Below are 13,478 nucleotides of genomic sequence, written 5' to 3'. Positions count from 1 at the left end.
GGCAGGGGGGCTGGAACCAGGTGATTTTTAAGGTCCCTTCCAACACAAACCACTCCACGATTCTACGTACTATCAGGTTTCACACATTGAGGGCTTGGACTCCAACAGCAACAACAAAGTCTTTTTCAAATAGAAGTGTTATCTACAAATAGTAAATCAGCTTCCAGAAAATTCTCTCTTTTTTTTCCACATGCTGGCTGTAAACTCAATACTTTAATTACTTTTTATGTTCTTTTAGAAAACATCCTAATACAGGACAGCAGATTTTCTGCATAACACCCTTCAAGTAAAATATCCTCCTGTTGATACAATATAAAACAAAGCTAATGTTACTTTAGATTTATAGACTAAATTCCATATATGATTGAAATGGTTAGGGTTAAATGGTTAGGATTACGTCTTAAAATTTTAGTGAGCATGTAAAATCTAAATAATTAATCTTTACTCAATACAAAGCAGGAACAATTAATTATCAGTGAAATTAAGACTTTCCTTTTTAAAATCAATTTCTCCTGCAATATGGAAGCAGTTTAGAATGAGAAGCAATGGCATTAATACTTTAATTTTAGCATCACGTATGATTAAAATGGAGTGTAGATCAAAGTGATTGTAAAAAGGTGCTGTAAAATAGTCTTAGCCAGAAGTTGGACAGCTAGGGTAGAGACCGATTAAAAATCAAAGGCAGTAAGTATGTAAATAAAATAGAAACCAAGTAATTTTATAGGCTTGAAGAGACAGCAAATGAACATTTTTAGCATGCTATGTTTGGTGACATTTATAAACAAACACTGATAATGGAGCATAAATTGAAAAGCTGTTTACTATACTGTGCTTAACCTTTTAAATCATGGTTCCAGTCTAGCAAGGCACTTTGATTCTTCTTTGTAATGTAAATATCTATAAATTTGGTAGACAAAGTTCCAAGGTTTTATAAGTTCCATACATTATTATTACAGTTGCTTTCCTTCTTATGTGTGGTGTTTAAAATTACTCCCTCCAGCTAAACTAGATTAATTAAAACTTAACTTTTATTGTGTTTTCTTTTGAATTAGAAAAATATGAAAGCTGTATTAAAATTACATCATTGTTTAAACAAAGAGAATTTAAATACCAACTACTTGAGATTCTAGAATTTTACAAAACAGTATCTTAATCTGAAATTAGTTCAATTTCAATTTATCAGTGTGCAAATTCCTATGTTTAACACGTATCCGTTCATACTTGATTTTTTCTCACAGGATGCATTTAAGTAATCTGAACAATCATAACTTTTCCACAACATCATGCAGTACTATCTGAATGTGAACTAATTTTATTGCTTCACTTTTCACAAAAACACCGTTTTGATTAATTGCCATATAATACCTAAGAGGTACTTCCAGCAGTAGCACATTAGCATTAATATTTCAGAATGCACTTGTCTGATTTAACAGTAATGGTAATGAATTTGATTAGGCAGAGAGCTCTTGAAAGTAGCATCCCACTTTCTATCATATAGTTAAAAAGCAGAGTACTGCTTGTTTATCCTTCTTCTCTGATAAAGGTATTTTTTTTCAGTTGTAGTTTACCGAAGTCACTGCTGCTACATATGTCAAGCTGCTCTTATTATTACAAGTGGTCAACAAAGAGAACTGCAGATGTCTAACGGACTTGGTTGTATGCACACATCATGAAAAAGCTAGAGATTTTACTGATGAAACATGTACATCTCCAGTTATAGGCCACAACTAGATAAAAGCAAAAATAACCCTAAGCAGTGATGGAAAAAATAAACTGTCAGGCTAGGTATGTAATATTGACATCTTACACCAAGATTTCAAAGGGAATAGGGTTTACTTATCATGCTGCCTGTCAGCCAGTAACTCCTGAAAATATCAGAGTCTCTCTCACAAAGAAATGAAATTCTTCCAACTTTATGCTCTGTTAAGAGGAGAGAGCAGCTGAAGCATGAAGTCAGTAATTATCTTTTCTGTTTGGCCAGGAAGCACATGCACTCAGCAGACATCAACCTCTAGCCACAAAAGGGCTGAACCTCTTTCAGTAAGGGATACCAAGGAGTAAAACAGGAAGGAGGCTTGAAGTTCACTGAAAACCTGCTGAAAAGCAGGGACGCTACTGAGGTGAGAAAGGAAAAAGTGATAGAAATCCAAACATCTGGTAAAACGCAGAGCTAACTGCAATCTGAAATTATTAACTTACAGCATATTCTGCAAACAGAAATAATTATTTTAGATCCTAGATGGAGTATTATTCTAGACAGAATGAATGAAAACTTCTGGCACTAATGCTTTTGTTAGAGTATATGTAGAAAATGTGTTCTAGAACACTATTACAGAACAGTAACAACTATTTTCAAAGGTTGAGTCAGTTTTTGGAAATTTGTATTCTGTGGTTTGTTTTTTCTTTTTAGTGTTATTATCAGAACTTGCAGTTTAAAATGCTAATGCATTTTGGCAAAAGATTCAAATATGGAAAAGTACCTTTGAACTGTAAGCAAATTATCACTTAAAAGTAAACTGCAATTCCTCAAATCAAAGAGCCCCACAGCTGCCAGTTTACAATACTTAACAGCAGTAATGACAATACCTTCTCACTGGTAAAGAGTTCCAGCTGTGATGCCAGTTCCTTTATTCGTCTCTCTTTTTCCGCCAGCTGAACCTATATGAAAATCCGATTCAGTTTACAGTTCTTATATTACTGAATAGACACTATTTCCCTGCATATTATGTTGTGAAAACAATGCATTCAATTACTTCAGTTCATCCTTCAAATGGAAAAAGAACTTGTCTACTATATTCACGTGAAACACCTAGTACTACTACAGATAATCCGTACATTCTCCGTAAGTTTGTGGGGTAACAGCAGGACATTGTACCAGCCTTCTCCTGTCAGTTTTCAGAAAACCGATAAGGAATGATGAAATCCCAGGTAAAAAAAAACAAGAGGAACACCAGTGTTGCTAAAGGCAAAGAGGGACACAGCTCTCCAGAAACAGCTGCAGGTTTGCAAGCTTCATCACACTATTTCTAAGGAATTTGCCAGCAAGTGCTTCAGTGATTTCTTCCTTTCACTTCTCTCCATCTCATGTCCCACAACAGAACTGAGAAAACCAAACCGCCCTCCCACCTCAAAGACACTACATTTGTTTCACAAACATCCACCACATGGCCCTGTTGGGTGATCAGGGAGAAGACAGATGCAACTGACATATTACAAAAAGCTTTTCCTCCTTGTTTCCAAATTATTATTTAAATAACCTTTCTCTACAAAGTGCTGTTTTATTTGGATCCTGGTTTACTTTGAAAACCACCTTTCCACCTAATTATCTGGCATATAAATGCAATACTTCGTAGAGTTAAATATCTTTTGTGTTTTTGTTTGGTTGGTTGGTCGTCTTTTTTTAATTCTGAAATTTCCTCCCTTAGCAGAGTTCAACAGACTGACGGGGACAAAAAGCTCATTTTTTCCTCCCCTCCTTGCACCCTCCTGAATAAGAAGTTTTGAATTGCAGCCAAAATACTTTCAGTTCTGGAACCAATTATTTATTACTCCTGCTGTTGAGAAGTTAAAAAACAAACTATTTTTTCATTAAATTATGTGTGCCAACTGATCACTGTTAATTAATGAAGTTAAATAAATTCGGAAGAGTCATGCATTTTATAAAAGTGAAATTAGAGCTTTAAAAGAAGTGTTGAAAATCACACTGTGACTCCACAGTCTACATAGTGCTGAAATGCTCCATAGAGTATTTCAGTATTTTATAAAGAAAAAGTGTGGTAATTTCTAATGAGGTAGGGCTCCTACTAGAACTAATATAATCACAATTCTGTTTAAATCCTGTTCATTGCAATGGGTAAAGATGGGCAATATAGAGCATTCCTACTTTACTGCACTAACAATCACCACTAGATTGAGCACAAGCATAAAAACTGGTCTTGGTGGTCTTGGGGAAATGTGTTGCATTTATCTTTCTCTTGTTTACCCAACAAGCCACCGCAACATATGTACCAATATCACAGCCTCAAAGATGGAGGCTCTGTGTAAGAAAACTGTCCATTATGCTTGACTTTCTGGTGCATGCATGTTACATCACCATACCAAGATTATAGTTGAGATCCTCTAAATTGAATCTCTCAAAAACATTCTAAAAACAATAGATCATTCATAGTGAATCTCTCGTTAATTCAGATAAAATGCAGTAGATGTTACTACGCTAGTAACGTAGCATGCAGTATGAAGATTTTAGACAAATATGCCAACTGATATTCCTGCTAGTATTGTTGTAAGCAACAGAAATAAGAACTCTCTAGCTCTTTTCTTCCTGTAACACAAGATTAAAGTCATTTAAAGGTTTCTTTAAATCCACAATATGAAAAGACTGATAGCCATTTAGTAAGTATATTACTTAGCAGGTCTGTCTTACTTTAAAAGAAGCATTAAAAGAACATGCTGTTCCTACAGATTCTCTATTCAGGGCAAAAGTACATTTAGCGTTTTTTCCCATTAAAACTGTTTATTACTCGAACTATTAGAACTAAGCATGTAAGTTAAGGACAGGACACCATTCATTGTCACAAACAAAATCCATAACTTACTTTATACTGATCCTCCTTTGCTGCCAGCTGTAATTTTATACCCTCATTGATTTTCACTTGTTCTTTCCACTTCAGCTCCAGTTTAGCAAGTTCATCAGCATAAACACTGCATTTCATCTTTTCACCCTACAGTGGTTCATAGCACAGCATGAAGCATTTATAATTTTTTTCCAAACAATGATACTGAATAACTCTATGCTTTTAGAACTATTTATATCATTATTACTATTTTACTAACTTTTACCATTTACAAAAGTCTTCAACAAAGCAAGCCTGACTCAATTACAAGGCTTTGAGCACTGAAAATTGTGAACATGATGTTTAACATACTTTTTTTTCTTGCTTGAGTTTTCAACAAGCTGCTATTCCTCCTAACTGTTTTGAGTTTCTTTGTACAAACACAATCCTAACACCATACTGTTATCATGCTTACCCTTTGCAGGGTCTCGCTTCAATACAAAACCTTTCCCCATGGTACTTTTACAATCACCCTGAATATCTTTCATCCAGAAGGTCAAAGGCAAGACTTTACTCAAGCACGGCTACAGAAGAAACAGCCAGTGGAAGCCACTGAAGGCTCTCTATAGACAAGGCAGTGAGCAGAATTACATGGTAGTTATTACATCCTGGAGAGCACATTAAAAAAGAGTAATCTCCTTCTGATAAGTAAGAGAAACAAGACGATAAGCTGAGTTCATGGCAGTTTAGGAATGTGTTATGACCATTTGAGAAGAAAATATATTGGTGTAGAGAAAAAAAATCACAGTTTTTAATTCTAAACTTAACTCTTAACTGTTCTGACACCAGAACATGTTATTTTTTAATAATGTTATAATTTTTTTAATAATGTTAATAAAATAATGTTATTTTTTAATCCCCAAAGGAGAAGCAAACAACTGAAGGGACAAGACAACAATCCAACACCCAGAGGGCATTTCTTAAATGCTTCTACAGCTGTCAATTTTTCATGACCACTACTGATGAAACACTCCATCGTTACATGTACATCCAAACTAGTTGCATGAAAATCAAACTCAAATTGAGAAGTATTAACATTTGAGGGGTCTTACTGGTGCCAACGTTGGTTCGGAGAACAGCGTAAGTGCACTTATGTACCACTGAGCCTCAGCTACTAAGCCCCACCCACCTAGATATCAAAATAATGTAAAAACCCAGGACAGTCAGATTTGGAGGGAATTATTACACTTGAACATCACATCAGATTAATAACTGCTCTACTTGTTCCAAACATCAGCTGGCTTAGAGCAACATGCTGTATTTGATGTATTAAAGTAATTACATTTAAAATATACAGTTAGAAAACGTGTTCAAAAACTTGAGCACAGAAGTAGTAATAGTTTTGTTTGTTTGTTTTTCCTGCATTTGGGTTACCCTGAGTGGTCTCTATCTGGGCTCCCTAACACCACAGGTAATTGAGAGCAGACTCAATAAAAAAGTGTTTTCTAATGTCAACATTTCTACCTTAAGCATGGAGTATCACACAAATAAGCAGCAAGGCAACTCAGTTGGGTAGGCTTTGTGGTTTTAAGATTTAGCACCTAGAGCTTTCTGTTCAGCTTTCCGAAGCAGCCATTTACTTACTGCCAACATTTGCTTGCATTTCTTATACTTCTCTGTTTTCTCAGCAATTTCTTTATTCATTTCACGTACTTGCTCCTTTACCATGAATTCCGAAACTACATCAGGTGAAATGGGGCTAACTGTGAACATTGAAGAAAAAAACATGACCATTGATTTTTTGTTCCATAAATAAAGTATGCATCAAAGAGATGATAGGCTAAACTTGACAATGCATCAAGAACAGAGTGCTCCATGTCATCCAATAAATACTTATTCAGAGACAAACACATCAGTAGTCACACGATACTGAAGGATCAGCAGTCGTATCAGCAAGGCAGTGTCCAGCACCCTCTCTCATACTGCAGATGAACATAACTATATACATACATACTGCACAGATCCATGTGAAAAAGTCACCTCTCCCACGAGCTCCCAAGAAAGTAAACACCAGAATACTTTCTTATCAATATTATTCTAGATATTTTATTCTTCTGCAGAATCATGAAATGCCTCAGCAATCTACTTCATCCCATCACTTAACTAGACTTACTGGGATTTTATTTTTTTAGGAAACACTTGTATTTAATTAAGATAGGATGAAACTGACCAGAAATTACCCTAGAGTCTCCACATAGAGAAAGAACGTGTGACCTTGTAAGGCAACAACAAAATTAGTCAGCGTTTACTGGCATTTATCGATCTAAATTGAATATTAAACTAGGCTCAGTTATAACCTATTATATGTTTATTTTAGAAGATTAGTTTTGTAAGAACTTAATAGTTCATAAAAATTATAACCTAGTTAATTTTCTAATAAACTACTATTACCTATAAATCACGAGAACAGTCTGTACACTTGACCTTGTCATCAAATAATCAGAACTTTACTGTGGATTTGATTTTACAGCAGAATGCTCCCGTGAATGTTCATTGATGACTGCAAAATTTTCACACGCTACTGTACACAAATTGAGAATTTGGGGAGGAATTTTTTTTTCTTAAACAAACTCTGTTTATTAGCTTGGCTAAACCAGCTGTTAACTATCAAGGAAAAATTACTATTTCAGTCCTACTTGCATTAATATTAATAATATTAACTGAACTGTTTTGAAAAGATGCAATAAAATAACTTATGAATGCTAGTACTTGGAAAAAAATCAGCTTTTTTGATAAAGTCTCATATTTCTAACCAGATTTCTTTACTTCAAAGAAGCTGAACAACTTCACCTAGTTTATACTAGAAAAACTATTAAGGACTACTTCACATAGACAATGCTTTCGGGATGATACAAACATACAAAATTTAAGCTGTTGATACCTGGAGATGCAGACAACTTTTTGTCTGTAACGACGGCAGTAGCTGTCTCAATGTTAGATGCATCTGTCAGTTTCTGTTGACTCCCTGCAATTTTCTTGGTGAAAAGAAATTTTGTTTTGGTATTTTATTAAATGAAAACCAAAGCACAAAGTAACATATTTCTTCCACTATCACCTCCTCCAAAACTGGATGAGGAAGAACTGCTCATGAAAACAGGAGAAAATAATAAATATGTAAACATAACTTATTCTACTAACACTGAAACAGTCTCAGACAATGATTTTTATAATCTTATTTCATAAAGTTCTTTTTTTTTCCTAGAAATAGCAATTTTAAAGCAAATTATTAGAAAATCTTGTTCTCTAGAGAATAAGTTACGCTTAAATCCATCAACTTAAATCTAACATTTCATTAGAAAATGTAGTCAGTATTACTAATGAGTACTGGACTTCTGGTGCCCTAAGTCAAAGTAATAATATTTGGTGTTTCTATCAGATCTACAACATAGACAAAGATGTGGAACATTTTTAAGGAAAAGCCACAGTCATTATGATATCACACCTCATTCACCATTGACCTTCTGGATGAGAATCAAACTCTGAAAGTGAATTGTGGATCAAAATTGGGTAGCTTCCCCGTTTGTTCTACAGATCACGGCAATAATAGACTTCTTCCTAAGAAATCACATTTGTGCAACCTGCATTGACATTTTTCCCATTTAAGTCTCTCTGCTAGTCGGTCACAGATTTCCACAGATTTTTGAAGAACTCTGCATTAAAATCAGTTTTTTAAGTTCACTAACACGTTCAGTTACTAGGTGGCGTAAGACTGATGTTATCATTGCAAAATCCTTATTTATTTATTGAACAAAGCTTAAAAGTGCGATCAGAATATAAAATAGATATGGAATACAACTGTATACTATATTGTAGAAACATTCTCCCCACTTTTCCTTAGAGTCTTCCTCTAAGTTCTCCATTTCCACCATGTTTAGGCTGTTGTTTCTTTTTCTATTTTTGGTTGTTTTTTGGAGGTGGTGGTAGGACTGAACTAAAGTAGTAATTATGCATTTTCCCATGTTTTACTTTCAAATTTTTTCCTTAAACAAAGTTATGCTTATAAGTTCATCCAAACATTATTTGCTTTCTATACGCACCAATTGCTACAAATCCTGTGCCTGGATTCAACAGCTATCTAAAATACCCATAGAAATAGTTTGGCTAAACAGAAAAAACAGTAAACAAAAGATCATTTGCTTAGTGTATGTTCTAACCCTTTTAAAAGAACTTTTTTTTTTCAAAAAGAAATTAACCAGTTGCTGAAAAGCTGCAAAAAGTAATTGCAATTTCTCCGTTCTACTTACTGCCTGTTCTGTGAACTTGTTTACTTGTTTTTGAAGTTTTTGACATTCTTTGAATTTTTCCTTGTAATGGTCAGCAGCCATTTGTAGACGAAGCTTTAGATCTTCAACTTCTCTACGCAGTTCTTGCTCCACTGTGTTTGAAGTTTCCTTTTAAAAAATAAAAACTGTTATCCCTTTTGTTCAAATAGTATTATTCCCTGAAAATCATTTTTTTATTAAAGAAAGCAAAGTAGTCTATGTAAGTACAGAACGCAGTCCTATTTTGTAATAATTTCCCAAATAAGCATATTCTACACTCCAGTGTTAACTAAGCTAACTGACAGATTTTGTGAATACATATAAACTCCAGTAAGAAAAACTAACAATTACCTGTTCATTTTTCAAAGCTGTGATTTTTTTAAGTTCAGCTAAAGCATCAGCTAGCTGCTTTTTCAACTTCTCATTTTCCAGACGTGCACTGTGAAGATCTGCCATTGTCTTATCTCTCACATTTACTGCATCGCTCAACTCTTTTGACATTAGGACAGCTTCTTGTTTGCTAGCCTGAATCTGATCCTCAGCCTTCCTCAGCTGTTCTTTTAAAATACCTGCATCCTCCTGTGAAAGAGAGGAGAGAAAGCATTTATCATTTTTTAATTCAAAGTTTAAATAAAGATTGGTAAAGGGATGAGAAACATTCAACAGAAAAATCAGCTATATCCAGAAGTTTGTGCACTAGTATCATTTTCCCCATTTGCCTTCTTTGCCAACAATAGTATCCATATTTCACTAGGATATAAAGGTCTGTGCGCAATTACCATTTCAAAACACATCTTTAGGCATCATCATTTTACCTATACTGGATTTTTGTTGTAGTTTCAGCTTTAGTTTAAGCTTATTGCAGAACATCTTACCACCACAGAACTACTAACAGGTATATAAATGGCCATCCAGCTTCAAAAACAAAGTTGATCCCAGAGTAAGACACTGCAGGTTACAGCAGAATAGGAGGCCTTACAACGCCTACAAGTGGTTTATGTCAAACAACATAGAACAGAGCATTGGAATGTTTTTCCACACAACTCCATGTCCCAAGATCTTGGATAATAAGCGTTTCAGAAGGAAAGAGAAGAATTAACAGAGAATTAACTGCAGCATGCAGCACTCTAAGGCTCTTGGCATCACTGCAGCTTGATAAAGCAATCCAAGGGCCCACTGACCAAACTGTACTACTGATCTCTCAACACTCAGAAAAGCCCAGAATTATTAAAAATAAATAAATAAATAAATAAATAAAAGCTATTATAAGCCAGTTGCAGCCACTGGGCTTCCTGAAGATATTATGAGCTCATATTCTTGAGTCTAGACATAAATTCTCTAGTCCACTATTTGTTAATTTTTAATAATCACATAGAAGATTGCACAGCAAGTCCAGTGGAATAGTAATACATCCTGTAAACCTTTACAAAGATGGATGAACTAGTAGGTGCTCTAAAGAACTATACCTTAAATATTTTTTTACAGCACATCCTACATCGGTTACATATTTCAGTAAACATTTTTTTCAGTAAACAATTTCACAGTGTAATGCAAAAATGTTAATGATCCCACCAGAAAAGTTATAAATGCTTCTCAAGATAACCGGATGACATATGTTTGTTTGCTCCAGTACACACACTACATGTTTTTTAATTTTCAAGTAGAATAGTGTAGTAGTTTAACATACTCAGAAACAAAACTGTAGAGCAGTCACATGACAAAAAGAATGTAAGTTGTAATTTAAGCAAAACAGTGGGTTCTTTTTGTGCTCTTGCTACTTCCACTCTTAATGGCACTTGTATTTTACATTTCTAACTTTAACGCAATGTCTCTTCTTTCAAAAACTAGATTGCTTTTTCAGTAAGACAACTGACAAGACATACAAGATGGAAATAACGTCAGTGCATCACCTGGATGACCTGACTTTTCCATGCTGGCTCCTAAGACTGTGTCTAAATTAACTCTGGTTTGGATCAAGAGCACATTTCTGAAGCAAAACCCCCAGTCATTCCACCATTACCTATTACATTAGATCACATCACAGAACAGTGTCAGGGCACAGACACTGGGTTCCTTTCAGATGAAATGAAACAGGAAGATAGATGCGCATCAAAAACAAACCTAATGCACTCCCACCACTAGGTATTCTATCCACAGCACCACACTAAAACTAATCTGAAGTACCCTTCCCAGACCACAGACAGCATGGATACCAGTTCTTCAGCACATTCACTACCGTGTTGCACCACACTACTTGCTAACCATAATCCTATCACATTTTATAGCAAAAGTCACCTCCTCTTTAGTAGTCCTACCGACACTCATACTGCTGACTTGTCAGTTGGTTTAGTCCATGTGGCATCTTATCCCTCCTCAGGTTTTACATCATTGTATCTTGACAGTACCTAACAAGTCCCTCAGTACATCTTCTGAATTCTCCTCTTTTTTCCCTCCATCATCCTCTGCATTCTCAACACGGCTGCATTCTTTTCTCTATTCTTCAGTTTCTTTCCTCTTTCATGAAGCTATAAGCAACTCAGTAAAAGTGGTGCACTCATCTGAACTCACAAACTACTTGTTCCACACAGAGTTCACCTCAAAGCTTTTCATGTGAGACACCTCAAGAAGCTCAGAGTGAGCAAAACGAAACTGAATTTACTTTCTCCTTCTTTATTTTCTGCATCTGCTGGGAACACCACAATCCTCCTGGCTCTCAACCTATACATAGGAAATATCAATTCTTCCTTTCTCTTGTAAAGCACGTACTACCTCGGATATATTCATTTTAAAGTAGGCCAATTATATTAGCAATGCTTACCTTATTTGATGAGGAGAGCAAAAAAGCTTTCTTCATATTTTCTTTTTCAGCTACAAATAGCTGTAATCTGCCAACCTCCTCTTTATAATACGATATCATGTTTTCTTTGTTTGCATCCAAATTCTTAAACGTCTGGATCTCTTTTACTAGTTTGGTGTTTTCTATTTCTGTATTCTTCAAGTGTATCTGTAATGATGCTAAAAAATGTCAAACTCTTCTTCCACATTAAAAAAAACTGCTGTTTATCTGTCCATTTAAGTGTTTGCTAAATTCTAGCTCATCTCTGAGACAGATTAGGACAGGAAAAGAAAAAAAAAGTAAACATTTTATAATATCACTGCCCTCACAGCAGAAGATTTCTGGTTGGAATCCTTTCAGCTTGATTTCAGCTCTAACAACAGCTCCTCCACTCTACAGGTTGAAGGTAAGCTCCCATTTTCTATACAAAACACACTAAGCTTTTCAAAACTAACTCTTCTCTTCACAAATGCAGGAAAACGAAACGCAAGCAAGAAAATGACTTAAAGAAAGCTACAGAGAAATTAATCTTCTGGTAGGATCTACTTGAAGTTGTCTAAGCAAACAGGACTATACCACCAATATCCAGTTACCAAGACAGCAAACTACTTTAACAACCCTAAAGCTGTTTTTAAGATGTCACCGAGTCTATCGTATAATGCCTAAAAAACAGTAATTGTTGTATTCAAATGTTGTTCAAAGACTACAAGATATGAGTTGCTTATTTACAGCCAAATTCCATGCTTGCAAAAAACATTTTGTAATTTTAAGATGACTTCTGGTATAAATCTAATGTTGCCTGCCACATACAAGATGTTTTCCTATGAACATAAATAATCTTTTAAACGCTTCTGATTTGTTTTACACAACCCAAGGATTTCCTTATTACAGTAAGTAAACCAGAAACAGGATTTTTTTCTTTAAAAGAAGGAGTACAAAAACTAAGTCATCATCTCAACAAAAGTTAGGGGGTGACACTGCTAAAGCCTGATCAGCTTCTCTACCTACTTTCCTAAGCAAATGGACACATCAAATTAAGCAGGGTAGTACAGCAAGCTCCCATAAAAATTAAACATACATGTTTGCTGTAAGGATGGTTCCAGCTGCCCACTTAACTCAGAACTTCTGGCTAGTTAAGTTCAAGACTATTCACAAGACTTTTTTTTGTTTATTTTAAATACAGATGTTTCTCAATACCACCAAAAGAAATCATTTATGCTAGTAAAAAATCAATGCAACACAACTCCTGCTACGCTTTCTCAAAGTTACTCAAAGGAGTCAAGAATACTGATCTACAAAACATACTCTTGGGAGGGAACTTGAAAGAGTAAAAAGTAATTTACTTTTTCATAGGTACGTTAAGATAACCAATTACTGGATGATGCACTGTATGTACATAAAGAACCTACGAATTTTAGGTTACTGTGCCTGCATTTCAACAAACTGGTGGTACATTCTCCTTAAGAAACCTTTTTACATGATGGGACGATTTCAAATGCCACTTTCCTCATTCATTCTTATATAAAACTTCTGTAACTCTTAAAAATCTATTCACAGAAATGCCCCTCTTCACTTATTCCTTAATAAATTCCATTTATCAAATCTCTCTGTAAAACACTACCACCTTTATTTCAAACCACTTCATTTCAGTGTACAAGGAATAAAGTTACCTTATAAAGTTCTTTTTCATCCTTTTCTGTCTTTAACACACATTCAAGTTGCTCCTTCTCAAGCATCACTTTCTTTAGTTTGTCCTTCATACTAAGG

At 34.9% G+C, this 13,478-nt stretch overlaps 1 protein-coding gene across 5 annotated transcripts in view; it reads right to left on the bottom strand.

The window, feature by feature from the left end:
• TAX1BP1 (Tax1 binding protein 1) overlaps positions 1-13,478 on the bottom strand; it is a 57,112-nt gene that overhangs the window by 11,619 nt on the left and 32,015 nt on the right. For 2 of the 5 annotated variants that reach the window (XM_080580457.1, XM_080580461.1), the window contains exons 7-14: positions 13,382-13,472; positions 11,694-11,879; positions 9,227-9,454; positions 8,858-9,004; positions 7,495-7,588; positions 6,198-6,316; positions 4,596-4,721; positions 2,587-2,658 (exon numbers count right to left, since the gene is read on the bottom strand). In XM_080580457.1, coding sequence (XP_080436583.1) covers positions 2,587-2,658; positions 4,596-4,721; positions 6,198-6,316; positions 7,495-7,588; positions 8,858-9,004; positions 9,227-9,454; positions 11,694-11,879; positions 13,382-13,472 — 1,063 coding nt within the window. The remainder of the gene's footprint in view (positions 1-2,586; positions 2,659-4,595; positions 4,722-6,197; positions 6,317-7,494; positions 7,589-8,857; positions 9,005-9,226; positions 9,455-11,693; positions 11,880-13,381; positions 13,473-13,478) is intronic. The other 3 variants (XM_080580458.1, XM_080580459.1, XM_080580460.1) reach the window with 3 other exon arrangements.

The sequence above is a fragment of the Anser brachyrhynchus genome (assembly GCF_964034855.1).
Source record: "Anser brachyrhynchus genome assembly, chromosome: 2".
Taxonomy (NCBI): Eukaryota; Metazoa; Chordata; class Aves; order Anseriformes; family Anatidae; genus Anser; species Anser brachyrhynchus.
This window is presented reverse-complemented; position numbering and strand designations above follow the sequence as displayed.